This window comes from Panthera pardus, unplaced genomic scaffold (genome assembly GCF_024362965.1).
Source record: "Panthera pardus isolate Hobbes unplaced genomic scaffold, ASM2436296v1 HiC_scaffold_6, whole genome shotgun sequence".
Classification (NCBI taxonomy): Eukaryota; Metazoa; Chordata; class Mammalia; order Carnivora; family Felidae; genus Panthera; species Panthera pardus.
This window is the reverse complement of record NW_026526991.1, coordinates 59,511,949-59,530,671: the sequence shown is the minus strand read 5'-3', so window position 1 is coordinate 59,530,671 and position 18,723 is coordinate 59,511,949. Positions and strand designations below refer to the sequence as shown.

Genomic DNA, 18,723 nt, shown 5'->3' with positions numbered 1-18,723 from the left:
TTCCCATTACTAACTGAACACAAGTTGATCAAACACTAGTTCAATTCTTGATTTTGACTCAGATCATGATCCCAGGGTCATGGTATCGAGCCCCGCATTGGGCACCATGTTGAGTGTGGAGCTTGCTTAAGATTCTCTCTTTCCCTCTCTGCCCTTCTTCCATGCTAGCACTCCCTCGCTAAAAAAAAAAAAAGAAGAAGAAGAAGAAAGAAAAAAGAAAGGATGAAAGGAAGGAGGGAGGGAGAGAGGAAGGAAGGAAGGGAAGGGAAGGGAGGTAGGGAGGAAGAAGAGAAAAAAAAACAGAAAACAAAGTGAATGTCACTAATAATGAATTACCTAAATAAATGAAACAACCTCAGTATGGGATATTGTGCAACTATGAAAAAATTTAGAGGTCTATCATTTAATTTGAGCATATTTCCAGGAAATGTTGTTCAGTAAGAAAATCAGGGTGGTGGAAAAAGTGTAGGATGAGATTCCAGATTTATAAAACAATGCTATATTTAGATATTTAAGTATATGCATTTAAGTATGATTATATAAGCATTGATAAAAAAAATATATAGATGGTTACAAATCAAGTTGTTAAAAAAGGATGATCAGGTAGGGAAGAAGGATGTGGGAGAGGAAAAGGAGAGAAGAAACAACAAAAAAGAAAAAAAAAAGAAGCTTTAAAAATGATGTTAAAATATCACATGAAAGCAATTATGTTAACATGTTTTAAGTCTGAAAATTTAAATGACTGTTGGGAACACCATGACCATGGTCATTCCTCTCCAGTCCACTTGTTCTCAAAGTGAATGAGTCAAAAAACCACCTTCTTTAAAAATCATTTCTTTTATTTCCATGGAGAAATCATCTGAAATTTTAAGCAAATAAACAAATTATTAATATATAACACTGTCTCTTAAGTCAAACACTGTCTAGGTTTATACTTTAATCTCAGCTTCCACTTACTTGGTGCCAATCTAAGTAAGTTCTATCACACAGAGTCCCTGTGCTTGAAGAAAACTAAGGTTCACCTCCTCATTTTTCTTTTTTTTTTCTTTTTTATATTTTAAGAAATGAAGTTTTATTCCAAAGAAGACATACAAATGGCTAAAAGATATATAATCATCACTAATCATCACTAATCAGGGAAATGCAAATCAAAACTACAGTGAGCTATCACTTCACACCTGTTAGGATGGCTATTATCAAAAAGTCAAGAAATAAGTGTTGGTAAGGATGTGAGCAACAGAGAAAATTTGCTTACTTTTAGTGGGAATACAAATTGGTACAGCCATTATAGAAAATAGTATGGAAATTCCTTTAAAAATTAAAAATAGAACTACCAGGGGTGCCTGGGTGGCTCAGTCAGTTGAGTGTCTGACTTCGGCTCAGGTTATGATCTCACAATTTGTGAGTTCAAGCCCCGCATCAGGCTCTGTGCTGACAGCTCAGAGTCTGGAGCCTGCTTCAGATTCTGTGTCACCCTCTCTCTCTCTGCCCCTCCCCCACTCACGCTCTGTCTCTCTCTCCTTCAAACATAAATAAACGTTTAAAAAAATAGAGACCTACTTTAGGAAGACGGCGGCATAGGAGGACACTGGGCTCACCGCGTCCTGCTGATCACTTAGATTCCACTAAGATTCCATTTAGGCAGGTGCCTAAGTAAATAACTCAGAAAACCTGCCTTAATAACTCAGAAAACCACCAGAAGACTAGTAGAATGGATTCTCAAGAGCCAAGCAGAGACAAGTGGTCCACGGAAGAGGGTAGGAAGGGCGGAGAGGCGGTGCACACTACACGGACTGGCGTGGGGGGAGGAGGGGGCAGCCCACCAACAAAGCAGAACCCCCGAGTCTGGCTTGCAAAAGTGGAGGGGCCAGACGGAGTGAGTTCAGACAGCAAGCGGGACTTAACATCTGGGAGGTTATAAGCTAACAGCTCTGCTCAGAGAGCAGGAGGGCTGGAGGACAATGGGAGGGAGAGTTGTTGAGCCCTGGGCGACAGAGCTCAGCTTGGCAGGGAACAAAGGTGCTCGCCAGTGCCAGCGCCATCACCCTCGCCCATCCCCAGCCAAAATCCCAAAGGGAACCAGTTCCTGTCAGGGAACTTGCTCGCACCACACAAAAACCAAAGGCTATGATTCTGCGGATCCATCCCTCCAGCGGCGGCAGGTCTGACTGACTCCTGGTGGTGCAGGGCCCCTCCTGAAGCAGGTCACCAAAGGAAAAGTGAGCTGAGCCTTCCCCTCCCACCCCTGTGCAACTGGCCGATCCACCCCAGCTAATACGCCAGATCCCCAGCACCACAAGCCTGGCAGTGTGCAAGTAGCCCAGACGGGCAATGCCACCCCACAGTGAATCCCACCCCTAGGAGAGGGAAAGAGAAGGTACACACCAGTCTGACTGTGGCCCAGCAGTGGGCTGGGGGCAGACATCAGGTCTGACTGTGGCCCCTCCCACCAATGCAAGTTATTCAAGACAGCACAGGGGAAGTGCCCAGCAGTTCTGCACTACCAGGGATTATCCAAAATGATGAAATGGAAGAATTCCCCTCAAAAGAATCTCCAGGAAATAACGACAGCTAATGAACTGATCAAAAAGGATTTAAATAATATAACAGAAAGTGAATTTAGAATAATAGTCATAAAATTAATCGCTGGGCTTGAAAACAGTATACAGGACAGCAGAGAATCTATTACTACAGAGATCAAGGGACTAAGGAACAGCCAGGAGGAGCTAAAAAATGCTATAAATGAGCTACAAAATAAAATGGAGACAACCACAGCTCTGATTGAAGAGGCAGAGGAGAGAATAGGTGAACTGGAAGATAAAATTATGGAAAAAGAGGAAGCTGAGAAAAAGAGAGATAAAAACATCCAGGAGTATAAGGGGAAAATTAGAGAACTAAATGATGCACTAAAGAGAAATAATATATGCATAATTGGTATTCCAGAGGAGGAAGAGAGAGGGAAAGGTGCTGAAGGTGTACTTGAAGAAATAATAATAGCTGAGAACTTCCCTGATCTGGGGAAGGAAAAAGGCATTGAAATCCAAGAGGCACAGAGAACTCCCTTCAGACATAACTTGAATCAATCCTCTGCATGACATATCATAGAGAAACTGGCAAATACAAGGATAAAGAGAAAATTCTGAAAGCAGCTAGGGATAAACGTGCTCTAACACATAAAGGGAGACCGATAAGACTCATGACGGATCTCTCTACTGAAACTTGGCAGGCCAGAAATGAATGGCAGGAAATCTTCAATGTGATGAACAGAAAAAATATGCAGCCGAGAATCCTTTATCCAGCAAATCTGTCATTTAGAATAGAAGGAGAAATAAAGGTCTTCCCAAACAAACAAAAACTGAAGGAATTCATCACCACTAAACCAGCCCTACAAGAGATCCTAAGGGGGATCCTGTGAGACAAAGTACCAGAGACATGGCTACAAGCATGAAACCTACAGACATCACAATGACTCGAAACTCATATCTTTCTATAATAACACTGAATGTAAATGGACTAAATGCTCCAACAAAAAGACATAGGGTATCAGAATGGATAAAAAAACAAGACCCATCTATTTGCTATCTACAAGAGACTCATTTTAGACCTGAGGACACCTTCAGATTGAAAGTGAGGGGATGGAGAACTATCTATCATGCTACTGGAAGTCAAAAGAAAGCTGGAGTGGCCATACTTATATCAGACAAACTAGACTTTAAATTAAAGGCTGTAACAAGAGATGAAGAAGGGCATTATATAATAATCACAGGGTCTATCCATCAGGAAGAGCTAACAATTATAAATGTCTATGCACCGAATATGGGAGCCCCCAAATATATAAAACAATTACTCACAAACATAAGTAACCTTATTGATAAGAATGTGGTAATTTCAGGGGACTTTAACACCCCAAATACAACAATGGATAGATCATCTAGACACACGGTCAATAAAGAAACAAGGGCCCTGAATGATACATTGGATCAGATGGATTTGACAGATATATTTAGAACTCTGCATCCCAAAGCAACAGAATATACTTTCTTCTCGAGGGCACATGGAACATTCTCCAAGATAGATCACATACTGGGTCATGAAACAGCCCTTCATACATATAAAAGAATTGAGATCATACCATGCACACTTTCAGACCACAATGCTATGAAGCTTGAAATCAACCATAGGAAAAAGTCTGGAAAACCTCCAAAAGCATGGAGGTTAAAGAACACCCTACTAAAGGATGAGTGGGTCAACCAGGCAATTAGAGAAGAAATCAAAAAATATATGGAAACAAACGAAAATGAAAATACAACAATCCAAATGCTTTGGGATGCAAAGAAGGCAGTCCTGAGAGGAAAATACATTGCAATCCAGGCCTATCTCAAGAAACAAGAAAAATCCCAAATACGAAATCTAACAGCACACCTAAAGGAAATAGAAGCAGAACAGCAAAGACACCCTAAACCCAGCAGAAGAAGAGAAATAATAAAGATTAGAGCAGAAACAAACAATATAGAATCTAAAAAAACTATAGAGCAGATCAATGAAACCAAGAGTTGGTTTTTTGAAAAAAAAAACAAAATTGATAAACCTCTAGCCAAGCGTCTCAAAAAGAAAATGGAGATGACCCAAATAGATAAAATCATGAATGAAAATGGAATTATTACAACCAATTCCTCAGAAATACAAGCAATTACCAGGGAATACTGTGAAAAATTGTATGCCAACACTGGACAACCTGGAAGAAATGGACAAATTCCTAAAGACACACACACTTCCAAAACTCAATCAGGAGGAAATAGAAAGCTTGAACAGACCCACAACCAGCGAAGAAATTGAATCAGTTATCAAAAATCTCCCAAAAAATAAGAGTCCAGGACCAGATGGCTTCCCAGGGGAGTTCTACCAGACGTTTAAAGCAGAGATAATACCTATCCTTCTCAAGCTGTTCCAAAAAATAGAAAGGGAAGGAAAACTTCCAGACTCATTCTACGAAGCCAGTATTACTTTGATTCCTAAACCAGACAGAGACCCAGTAAAAAAAGAGAACTACAGGCCAATATCCCTGATGAATATGGATGTAAAAATTCTCAGTAAGATACTAGCAAATCGAGCTCAACAGCATATAAAAAGAATTATTCACCATGATCAAGTGGGATTCATTCCTGGGATGCAGGGCTCGTTCAACATTCGCAAATCAATCAACATGATACATCACATTAATAAAAGGAAAGATAAGAACCATATGATCCTGTCAATCGATGCACAAAAAACATTTGACAAAATTCAGCATCCTTTCTTAATAAAAACCCTTGCGAAAGTCGGGATAGAAGGAACATACTAAACATCATAAAAGCCATTTATGAAAAGCCCACAGCTAACATCATCCTCAATGGGGAAAAACTGAGAGCTTTTTCCCTGAGATCAGGAACACGACAGGGATGTCCACTCTCACCGCTGTTGTTTAACATAGTGTTGGAAGTGCTAGCATCAGCAATCAGACAACAAAAGGAAACCAAATGCATCAAAATTGGCAAAGATGAAGTCAAGCTTTCACTTTTTGCAGATGACATGATATTATACATGGAAAATCCGATAGACTCCACCAGAAGTCTGCTAGAACTGATACATGAATTCAGCAAAGTTGCAGGATACAAAATCAATGTACAGAAATCAGTGGCATTCTTATACACTAATAATGAAGCAACAGAAAGACAAATAAAGAAACTGATCCCATTCACAATTGCACCAAGAAACATAAAATACTGAGGAATAAACCTAACCAAAGATGTAAAAGATCTGTATGCTGAAAACTATAGAAAGCTTATGAAGGAAATTGAAGAAGATATAAAGAAATGGAAAACCATTCCGTGCTCCTGGGTTGGAAGAATAAATATTGTCAAAATGTCAATACTACACAAAGCTATCTACACATTCAATGCAATCCCAATCAAAATTGCACCAGCATTCTTCTCGAAGCTAGAACAAGCAATCCTAAAATTCACATGGAACCACAAAAGGCCCCGAATAGCCAAAGTAATTTTGAAGGAGAAGACCAAAGCAGGAGGCATCACAATCCCAGACTTTAGCCTCTACTACAAAGCTGTCATCATCAAGACAGCATGGTATTGGCACAAAAACAGACACATAGACCAATGGAATAGAATAGAAACCCCAGAACTAGACCCACAAAAGCATGGCCAACTAATCTTTGACAAAGCAGAAAAGAATATCCAATGGAAAAAAGACAGTCTCTTTAACAAATGGTGCTTGGAGAACTGGACAGCAACATGCAGAAGACTGAAACTAGACCACTTTCTCACACCATTCACAAAAATAAACTCAAAATGGTAATGGACCTGAATGTGAGACAGGAAACCATCAAAACCCTAGAGGATAAAACAGGAAAAGACTTCTCTGGCCTCAGCCATAGCAATCTCTTACTTGACACATCCCCAAAGGCAAGGGAATTAAAAGCAAAAATGAACTATTGGGACCTCATGAACATAAAAAGCTTCTGCACAGCAAAGGAAACAATCAAGAAAACTAAAAGGCAACCAACGGAATGGGAAAAGATATTTGCAAATGACATATCGGACAAAGGTCTAGTATCCAAAATCTATAAAGAGCTCACCAAACTCCACACCCGAAAAACAAGTAATCCAGTGAAGAAATGGGCAGAAAACATGAAGAGACATTTCTCTAAAGAAGACATCCGGATGGCCAACAGGCACATGAAAAGATGCTCAACGTCACTCCTCATCAGGGAAATACAAATCAAAACCACACTCAGATATCACCTCATGCCAGTCAGAGTGGCCAAAATGAACAAATCAGGAGACTATAGATGCTGGAGAGGATGTGGAGAAACGGGAACCCTCTTGCACTGTTGGTGGGAATGCAAACTGGTGCAGCCGCTCTGGAAAACAGTGTGGAGGTTCCTCAAAAAATTAAAAATAGACCTACCCTATGACCCAGCAATAGCACTGCTAGGAATTTACCCAAGGGATACAGGAGTACTGATGCACAGGGGCACTTGTACCCCAATGTTTATAGCAGCACTCTCAACAATAGCCAAATTATGGAAGGAGACTAAATGTCCATCAACTGATGAATGGATAAAGAAATTGTGGTTTATATACACAATGGACTATTACGTGGCAATGAGAAAGAATGAAATATGGCCTTTTGTAGCAACGTGGATGGAACTGGAGAGTGTGATGCTAAGTGAAATAAGCCATACAGAGAAAGACAGATACCATATGTGTTCACTCTTATGTGGAGTCTGAGAAACTTAACAGGAACCCATGGGGGAGGGGAAGGAAAAAAAAAAAGAGGTTAGAGTGCTAGAGAGCCAAAGCGTAAGAGACTCTTAAAAACTGAGAACAAACTGAGGGTTGATGGCGGGTGGGAGTGAGGGGAGGGTGGGTGATGGGTATTGAGGAGGGCACTTTTCGGGATGAGCACTGGGTGTTGTATGGAAACCAATTTGACAATAAATTTCATATATTTAAAAAAAAATAAAAAATAAAAAATAAAACTAAATTTACATACCTTAAAAAAAATAAATAAAATTTAAAAAAATGAAATAAATAGAACTACTATATGATCCAATAATCCCACTTCTAGGTATATATCCAAATAATTTAAATCAAGATCTTGAAGAAATATGTTCACTACTGTGGCATTATTCACAATAAGCAAGATATGGAAATAACCAAAGTGTCTGTCAACAAATGCATGGATAATGTAAATGTGATAAATGGGTATATATATATATATATATATACACACACACCTATATATATATCTATATATATATATATAGATATATATATAGGTGTGTGTGTATATATAAAATATATATAATGGAATATTATTCAGCCATAAAAAGAAGGAAATCCTTCCATTTTCTTTTTTTTTTTTTTTTGTATTTCCATTTGAAATGGTTTTTACTTTTTAATTTTTTAATTTATTGTCAAATTGGCTAACATACAGTGTGTAAATTGTGCTCTTGGTTTTGGGGGTCGATTCCCATGGTTCATCACTTACATACAACACCCAGTGTTTATCCCAACAAGTGCCCTCCTCAATGCCTATCACCCATTTTCCCCTCTCCTCCACCCACCACCCCATCAACTCTTCAGATTGTTCTCAGTATTTAAGAGTCTCTTATGGTTTGCCTCCCTCCCTCTCTGTTTATAACTATTTTTTCCCCTTCCCTTCCCTAATGGTCTTTGGTTACATTTATCAAGATCCACATATGAGTGAAAACATATGATATCTGTCCTTCTCTGAGTGACTTATTTCACTCAGCATAATAACTTCCAGTTCCATCCACGTTGCTGCAAGTGGCACGATTTCATCATTTTTCAAGGCAACCAAATACTTCCTTTTAGATCCCCAGCATACACACCAGGTGTTCTTTCTACCCTGGCTCTCATATTCAGAATTTCTCAAACTTTTGGGGAGTTAAGTTCATTAGGATATAAACAGAAGAAACTCTCTCAAAGAAGCATAAGAAATGGTTGCAGTGGCATCTCAAAGAGGCCAAATTCACCAAGTATAGCCAAACATAACAAATTCTAGGATGCCATCAGTTGCCTTCTCTCCCTCTCTCCTGCCTCCCTCCATCTCTATCTCCATCTCTACCATCTTTATTTCTATCTCTATTTCATTATTGCTCTGTACCCACTTCTTGCACCATAAACTAGCTTCCTGATCATTTGTCCACTCTCGCATGGCCTTTTATACCTGCCCATGAAGTCTAACTCTTCTTCCAGTTCAATTGCCCTCAGCAAACTCAGACACTGTAGCCCATGTATAAATGCCCAGGAAAGAGCTTCTAATTGTGGCAGCTCAAGCCTCATGTCAACAAAGCTCCAATTATTGCTGGTCAAACAGCGGCACTTTCTAGGATAAGCCCAAGAAATATTCTCTTAGGGGAGGGTGAGATGGGAGGAATTGATCCCACATAATGAATATAAAATAATCTCTCTTTGTAGGCTTCTGACTGGACTGCATTTATCTCTTCTTTCACAAATTTACACCATCTTGGTTTTCTTTACCTTCTCATCCTTTCCTCCTCTTCATCATCCATTTCCAATATATCACCTGTCTTGGTTGATACATCTTTGTCCTTCAGCCATGCCCATAGGCTTGTTTTATCTTCCCTACCAAGAGTCTGAGTGACGTAAGACTTTTGGTCAATTACACACTATCAGTCTCAACTTTGTATTTGCAACAGCTATCCTTAGGTCTCTCTACCTAAGACTAAAAACTATATTTTTAAAAAATTGTTCACCCTAAAGAACTAAAGGAAAACTTCATAAATTTACCCCAGACGAACCCTGAAAACAGAAACTTTCTTCTCCCCAAATGCAAAAAGAAACTTCAGTACCACTGGTCTCTTAGCCAAAGCCCTACTTAACACAATACCATGGGCCTCTCACAGACTACATGGTCCTTGGAGATCAGTCTGCTATTGACATTGCCATGTAAATAATTGATGGACTGACTATATATGGACAGAAGGAGCTTAGCAATGCAGAATCCAAAAGGAAATGGTGAGGGGCCATGAAGGAAAGAAGTTCAATCCCATGGAGAAAAGGTAGAGGGATGTAGAATATCCTGCCTTCTGTCAGAAAACAGAAATCAAGAACAATAGTCCAACACAAGAAGGAAAGAGGTTGTTCTGAAATAAATCCTGAGCTTTCCCTATGGCAATATATTAATGCCACTGACAATAGGAAGCAAACGCTACTTCTACATGCCTCATGCTCCTGAAGAGAAATGGAGCATGCTGCAGAATTAGACATACCTGTTCTCAAATCCCAATAATTCAAGGTACCTGCTATGTGACTTTGGGAAAGTTACATAACTTCTGGATATTTAATTCCCTCATCTACAAAATGGACAAAACAGTAATAGCAATAATAGTAACTTGTCTTATATTTATCATATTCCAAGCACTTTTCTAAGCACTCTACATACATTTACACATTTATTAGTTCATAAGACAAATTTATGATATAGGTACTATTCTTACCACCATTTTAGAGATGAAGCAATTGAGACACAGAGAGGCTAGGTAACTTGCTGAAGATCACATACCTACTAAAGTAGGTGACCTGAGAGCTTAATAATAGCTACTGCCTCATATGTTGTTGTAAGCATAAAATAAGAGGAATGGAAGTTGCTACAAATCTGCCCAGCTCAAGTAAACAACTCAAAAAACTGACATTGTTGCATTTTTTTTTTTTAATTATTGTTATCATCATTATTGTTTCAGTTCCCACAAGGCTTTTATCCTGTAACTGACACTCTTGTGGCAACTTCCTCATGAGTCTGTTGGGAATATCATCCCCAGTTACCTGTCAAATGTTAATCCCCAACATTATTTCTTCTAAGGACTAACTAAAATTTTCTAGACCTGGGTCCCCAGGGCATAATTTATCCCTTAATGTCTCTGCTGAGTAAAGTAGATAAAGTGTGTATCACTCAAACTGGTAGAAAATCACAAAGAAATCCACAACAAGTCTTTAGACAAAATGGAGAAAATGAGACTTTGAAGAGTAAAGATTTCCATTAGCTTATATAAGGCAGCATTTTCAAGAATTATGGATCCAATTCTAATTTGAATCAACTGTAGAAAGAGCAGTAGCAAGTGAGAGCTAGAAACTATTTCTTTTCACACCAGTGCTCAAGAAGCTTGTATACTTTGCAAGAAAACACAGCATGGATCAGCATTAGAAAAGAAAGTATGTTACATTTTATTCTACTTTTTCATCCACATCTGACATCTCAATTTTGATTCATAGCATCGAAAGGTAAAATCCCTCATCATCTTTCCTGAGTATCAAAAGTGAGTACATCCACAGTCATCAATGTTACCCGGCTGTGGTGATGGATTAGAAAATCTGATTATGATTTCTACTTTTGTTTTCTAACATTAAAAATCTTGTATTTTAGGGGTGCCTGGGTGGCATGGAGCCTACTTTTTAAAAAATCTTGTTTTTTAAAAAATGTTAATGACCAAAATGGGTATAACGTAAAAGGGAAAATCTTCCACCCTTTGTGCAGTAGCATTCCAGAAATAACTATCATTGACCATTTGGTATTCTTCCAGATTATTTCCATGCACTTAGAAATATACATATAAATTTCCAGTTCCCTACACTGATAAAAATCATACTATATGTAATGAACACCAACCTGTTTATTTCACTAGGAATATATTGTAATCATATCCAAGCCAGTACAAATCAAATTTCCCATTTTATTCCAAATAGGAATGATTATAATTTACTTAGCCATTCACCCGTTGGTGGAATTTTTATTATTTATAGCTTTTCACTACTACAATGATAAAATGAACACCTTTGAACAATTAAATATGTACACTTGTGCTGGCATTTATGTGAAATATGAATGTAAGTTTTTTAATGACAATATAGAGAAATTCTTCAAAGACCAAAGGCTGGTGAACAAAAGCCTGAGCCTCCCAGTCAGAACATGACATTTTCTGGACCTTATAGTCCAATGATAACAATGGTCCAGGTTCATGGATGGGCTCCACTGTGAATCTGTTCCAGATAAGCACCCAGTTCAGAAGAGACCTTGATATTCCGTAGTTTCTGGGAATCTGGAAGATCACAACAAAAGGGAAATGCCCAAAAGGATCCTTGCATCTAGCAAGTTATTTCCTCGGAGGAATCCTCATTAATCTGTAAGGAACCAGGCTGACTCTTCCCTAGTTTTCTATACCAGAGTTGCATCTATGTCCTAGAGAGTGAAAGAGCATAAGAAGGGACCCAGATGCAGATAAACATTCCTCCCTGAATATTTAAAGGAGTTAAAGCAAGTTTTATTGGAATTATTAGCTGTTATCTCTCTCCTGTCAGTTAAAACTAGGAGAAAGGGATTCATACAGAAAAGAACTCAAAATTCCAAAGCTTTCTCAAGCCCTGCTGCCAGGCACAAAAGCCAGGACATGTAAAAAGAGCTATTCACTCCTGCACTGGAGGGTTGGGGATTGTTATCAGGCAGAGCAAAAGGATAGCAAAAGGATAGGACAGGTGCCAAATATGTGGGAGAGGACAGCAAAGAAGCAAACAGCTAAAGCATTAAGGCTGTTCTATAATAGGAAAGGAGTTGCATAGATATGAAAGGAAAAGTAAGATTAAGAGAATAAAAATTAAAATGCAAGGCATGCATTAAGAAGACCAGGTGGCCATGTGTTGTTCTAAGGAAAGGGTCTTAGAAATAAAGCCTCCTATATGGGAACTTTAGCAAATTTTGTGAAAGGCTAGATTGAAACAAATATTCTCTTTGGGTCAGGTGGACAAAAGAATTTCCCATGAACAAATTCCATAGTAAATCCACATTCTCACACAATATTTCTGAGATTTCCTGTCTTTCTCATCACTCATTTATCTCCTTCTCAGCTTCACAGGCAGCAAAGGTTAGCAATGAAAAACCAAACCTTTCTGACAGAATTCATTCTGCTGGGACTATCAGACATCCCGGAGATCCAACTTGTAATCTTTATATTTCTCTTCCTCACCTACATATTCAGCATCATTGGAAACCTGACAATCATCACCCTTACTCTACTGGATTCCCACCTCCAGACTCCCATGTATTTCTTCCTCCGGAATTTCTCCTTCTTAGAAATTTCCTTTACAACCACTTTTACTCCCAGGCTGCTGTTCAGCATCACAACTGGAAACAAGAGCATCAGCTTTGCTGGCTGCTTCACTCAGTATTTCTTTGCCATCTTCTTCGGAGCCACAGAGTTTTACCTTTTGGCGGCCATGTCCTTTGACCGCTATGTGGCCATATGCAAACCCCTGCATTACATGACCATTATGAGCAGCAGAGTCTGCATCCAGCTGGTCCTCTGCTCTTGGTTGGCTGGATTCCTAATCATCATATCCCCAATCATCCTGACCAGTCAGCTGGATTTCTGTGCCTCCAACATGCTGAATCATTATTACTGTGATTATGGACCCCTCCTAGAAATATCTTGCTCAGACACAAGATTCCTGGAGCTGGTTGACTTTATCTTAGCAGTTGTGACCTTGGTGGTCACTCTGGTGCTGGTGATTCTCTCCTACACAAACATCGTCTGGGCCATTCTCAAGATCCCCTCAGCTCAGCAAAGGAAAAAGGCTTTTTCCACGTGTTCTTCCCACATGATTGTCATCTCCCTCTCTTATGGCAGCTGCATCTTCATGTACATAAAACCCTCAGCTAAAGAAGGAGTTGCCTTCAATAAGGGGATAGCTGTTCTCAATACTTCGGTTGCTCCTTTATTGAACCCATTCATTTACACCTTAAGGAACAAACAAGTAAAACAAGCCTTCAAGGATGTGACCAGAAAAATAGTGCATCTTTATTCATTTTAATGGCCTCAAAATCAATAGAAATTTTGAATGAAATTCTTGAAGGTACTCCAACTGATAACTTGAGCTTCTGACATCTCTTTTTTAATGTTTTTATTTATTTTTGAGAGAGAAAGAGTGCAAATGGGGGAGGGGCAAAGAAAGAGGATGGACAGAGGATCCAAGGCAGGCTCTGTGCTGACAGCAGAGAGCCCGATGCATGGCTCGAACTCATGAACTGTGAGATCATGACCTGAACCAAAGTCAGATGCTTAAATGACTGAGCCACCCAGGTGCCCCTGATATCTCCTTTAAAGTAATTTCTCATATGAATCGATTGTGAGCATGCATCAAAATTTTGTTTTAAATTTGCAAGCAAGAGAAAGATATTCAAAGATCCTTTTTCTGGTACATATAAGGGGGAAATTAAGGGGAAATATTAGGGGGAAATAAGAGGGGAAATTAGGAAAATAATATTTTTGGACTACATATAAAAAAGAACAATCTGATTAAAAATTATTTTGCTTATCATAAATCGGGTGATCAGCTGAATGTTTAAGTCTGTTTTCCCATGAAAAGCTGTTAGTCTTACCAATCTCTATCAAAAAGTTGTAAGCCCATTTTTTCAGAAATTCCTCCATACTTCCCAGAAAATATTATTCATGATGTCACACACACACAAATTATACTTCAGATCATCTTTCTCAGGTTTTCAACTATTTGCTTTCTGAAGTTTCTCCCTCTGGCAGCTCTTAAAGGTTGCCTCTTTCTGGCATCTCCTATAGAAAATATTTCCTACTGTAAAGGACAGCATGGAATTTCATGATCATTCATAAGGACATTTCTGACTCATTTGAGAGCTGAAATCAGAATGATTTGGGTTCCATTTAAAGGAAAAATCGACAAAGAGATTATCTTAGGCCATGTTGACAATGATTAAAATCTATAGAAGCTGGAGTGTGGCAAAGTGTGCCTGACTTTTATTTTTTTTTTTTTTAACATTTTTTTTTATTTATTTTTGAGACAGGGAGAGACAGAGCATGAACAGGGGAGGGTCAGAGAGAGGGCGACACAGAATCTGAAACAGGCTCCAGGTTCTGAGCTGTCAGCACAGAGCCCGACGCGGGGCTCGAACTCACGGACCGTGAGATCATGACCTGAGCCGAAGCCGGCCGCTCAACCGACTGAGCCACCCAGGCGCCCCTATGCCTGACTTTTAAAGAACACAGTAAATCCTTGGTTTTTGAGCATAATTCATTCTAGAAACATGCTTGCAATCCAAAGTACTTGTATATCAAGGTGAATTTCCCCATAAGAAATAAGGGAAACTCAGATGATTCGTTCTATAACCCAAAAATATTCATAAAAACTATTACAATACTGTAATGTAATACAATACAAAATAATCAAGAAAATACAAAATATAAAGAAAAGTAAACAAATTAACCTGAATTTGCCTTTGAAAACCCTCATGGCTGGTATGAGGGAGACAAGAGAAAGGAGGGCTATTGTGTAGGACAACTTTCACTATCACTAACAGAATCACTGGTACCTATTGGCTCAATGGAATCTTTTACTTTTCATGCAGCTTTAGAAGCTATCCAATGACACTTGCTTCGCCTCCTTTTGAAGATTTCATTGAAAAGTGATATTGCATTGTCGTTAAACAGATTCATCACTCACACTGCTACAGTCTTATTCGGGTGGTGCTTTTCTACAAAATTTTTCACTGTTTCCCACATTTTACACATCTTTCTAATCTCATTTGAAGTGAGGGATTCCCCCAACTTTTTCTCCTCCTCTGCAGACAAGATCTCCTCCATAACCTCTTGCTGTTGCTCACGATGCAACAGTTGGAAGCAACTGTTTCCAGATGCCAGTTGTGGCATCTTCCAAAGTTCTATAAAATCACTGATTTCTGCCCAACACTGTGGCCTGAGACTGAGCATTCAAGCATGGGAGATGATCACCCACCATCCCACAGTGAGAGAGAGAGAAGAACCATTGGCTCAGTTGTGATCATGTGACATTCTGCATCACATACTACTCATATTGCAAGACATTGCTCATTTATCAAGTTAAAATTTATTAGAAATGTTTGTCCATCTTGTGTAACACACACAGAACAAGTTCCTTGAAATCCAAGGTTTTACTGTACATTTGTAGATGAGACTGAGGAAGTTGGAAGAGTTACAGATGCTACTTAGGGAGGCTTTAGGATACTATGGTCTATTAACTGTCTCCACAACTTCCTGCAGTTCAAGTCCCTTGGCTGCCCCTCTGACTTTGCCAATCCTTCTGGTAAATGCTTCTGGCAGTCAAGTAGAGCCACATGGCCTCTACTCCTAAGGGCCCATTATCACCATGAAAATTAACAAGCCCAACTCTGTGACCATCTGTCCTACTATCATCCCTAGTGAATGAGTGTCATTATTGAACTTTTAGTGATGCTGATGTCCCTCTCAGCAGCATATTCCTTATGTCCTCAGTGAATGTATCCTATTGACCCTCCTGTAGAACAAATCTTCTAGTGAATCTAATGCTCTTACATCATTCCATTATGCTTACCTCCTTCAGGCTTTTTATTCCTTCCATTACCATCCTTCAGGGAAAGTCAGGTATTTCCACATCACTCAGTGTTGTTGGAAATCACTTTTTCAGGTTCTAAAAGCCACCCCAGCAGTGAAATGGGGTTGTTGCTAAGATGTGAAATCCCACATCTTGAGGATGACAATAAATTCTTCCTCAGCCACTATTATATTCTGGGACTCTGACCAAAATCCAATCCCAGAGACACTTTTCTGACTTCTGCCAGTACAAGCTAGCCAACTCTTTCAATTTTTCTAGTGTATATGTTCTTCCCTCCTTCGCCAAGCCCAGTATGTCCTCAGATGGATAATACTAGTTACCAGCCTGGCATCCAGGAGAAGAACTGAGGAAGAAGCATCTGGTGCCTTATAAGAGAGAGGCCTCAGAAGCATCTTTCAGCTAACTCTTGGTAGGGAAGAGTGGGCCACCTCTACAAATCCAAATTGTTAATAGCAAGCAACAAAGTCAAAATCCTCACAAGCATTCATCCATATGTGCCTTTTCCATGTTTCCAGTACCCTTGTTTTCCCCATTAGGGTCTTGAGTTTCATAACTGATCTGCCTTGGATGAGCATTGAAATGTCTCTGGAGTTCTATACTTCTAACAAGTAGATCAACATGTCACTCAACTATGTCTGCCCTTCAACTACAGGAGATAAGGGCCTCTTTGTAATTTACAACATAAGTAGACCCTCTGGCTCTCATTCATAGCCACTAACTGCTTGTTAACATCCCTTAACTCTCATTATTCCTCATCAAGGCATCAATATAACTTGGCAGCAACCAATCAACTCTACCATCTTTGTAGGCATTTATTTCCCTGTATTTTTAAAATGCCTACATCATCACATCTGCCACTGCATTCCCCTTCTCTGAGACATTTTTCCAGATCAACATCAGTGAATTTAGCAACTGAGCCACCACACTATACACAAGATATTACAAGCCCATAATGGAAGGATTTTGAAGATTATGGTGCACTGAAATTATTGATAGCAACAACAAAAACTAAATTCAGTTCAACTCCTGACTAGGATGAATAAACCTATCATTATCTTTACAGAATAAAATATACACCCATTTCTCCACTTCTGTATATAAATACTATTTATCTCAGTCTCTACTATTTGTATACATGTAATGTCCAACATACAATCAAAGATTACAATACAAGGGCACCTGAATGGCTCAGTCAGTTATGCGTCCAACTCTTGATTTTGGCTCAGATCATGATTTTGTGGTTCATTTGAGTCCCATGACGTACTCTGCACTGACAGAACAGTACCTGCTTGGGATTCTGCCTCCCTCTCTCTCTGTCCCTACCCCCCCCTCAAAAATAAATAAGTAAACATTTTTTAAATTATAATGCACACAAAAAGTCAAGAAGAAGCAACTCATTATCAAAACACAATTTTGAACCTAACTCTGAGATGACATGTATGTTGGAATTATTATTCAAGGACTATAAAATAATTACAATTCCTCTGTTAAAAGATTTAATGAGCAAAGTGGACAACACGCATGAACAGTTGGGAAACTTTAACAGAAAGAGAGAAAGTTTGTGTGTGTGTGTGTGTGTGTGTGTGTGTGTGTGTGTGTGTTTAGCATAATGGAACGCTAGCACTAACATCTACGTGAACAAAAATAAAAAACTCTGTAATGGGTTAATAAGCCTACTGGACACAGTTTAGGAAAGAATCAGTGAAAGTGAATACAAGTCAACAGAAATTATCCAAATTAAGTAAAAGGGAAAAAAGTATGGGAAAAAAAGTAGACCATTTCAGAGCAATTGGACAATATAAAACACTCAAAAATATGTGCAATAGAACTCCCAAAAGAAAAGAGAAAATTGGGCAGAAAGAAATATCTGAAGTGATGTCAGGTAATTTTCCAATCGTAATGAAAGAAAACAAAACACAGACCCAAGAAAACCAGAGAACCCATTGCAGAATATCAGGATGAATGATACACACAAACATCTCTCTCCCCTCCCCCCCCCAAACACACACACACACACACACACACACACTTAGATATATCATATAAAACTTACAAAAACCAAAATAAGAATATTTGATGAAATCATTCCAAGAAAAAACAGACTACTCATTAAAAAAAACAAGCATGAGAATTTCAGTAGATTTCTCAAAAGAAATTATTCCACCCGGAAGACAATGGTATGGCAGCTTTAAAATACTGGGAAGAATTCTATTGACCTAGAATTCTATGCCCAGTGAAAATATCTTTCAAAAATTAAGGCAAAATAAGGAATCTTCAAAGAAAAAAAAGGCAAATCAAAACTACAATGAGATATCATCTTTCACTTGTCAGAATGGCTAAAATCAAAAACACAAGAAACAACAAGTCTTGGCAAGGATATGGAGAAAAGGGAACACTCATGCACCATTAGTGGAAATTCCACAGTGGTGTGGCTGCTGTGGAAAACAGCATGGAGATTCCTCAAAAAGTTAAAAATAGAACTACCTTATGATCCAACAATTGCACTCCTGGGTATTTACCCAAAGAATACAAGAACACTGAATAAAAGGAATAAATATAGGGATGTCTGGGGGGCTCAGTCAGTTAAATGTCTGACTCTTGGTTTTGGCTCAGGTCATGATCTTGCAGTTCATGGGTTCAAGCCCCCCATTGTGCTCTGTGCTGAGATAACAGCATTTACTCTCTCTTCCTCTCTCTCTGTTCCTTCCCTGCTTGTGTCCTCTCTTTCTTCCTTTCTCTCTCTCTCAAAAAT

The 18,723-nt window shown here is 38.9% G+C and overlaps 1 protein-coding gene across 1 annotated transcript; it reads left to right on the top strand.

Moving 5' to 3' along the window:
- Positions 1–12,467: 12,467 nt before the first annotated feature.
- Positions 12,468–13,406, top strand: LOC109270240 (olfactory receptor 6C4-like). Its single transcript, XM_019454656.2, has one exon. The coding sequence runs from the start codon at positions 12,468–12,470 to the stop codon at positions 13,404–13,406; it is 939 nt and encodes a 312-aa protein (XP_019310201.2).
- Positions 13,407–18,723: the final 5,317 nt, after the last annotated feature.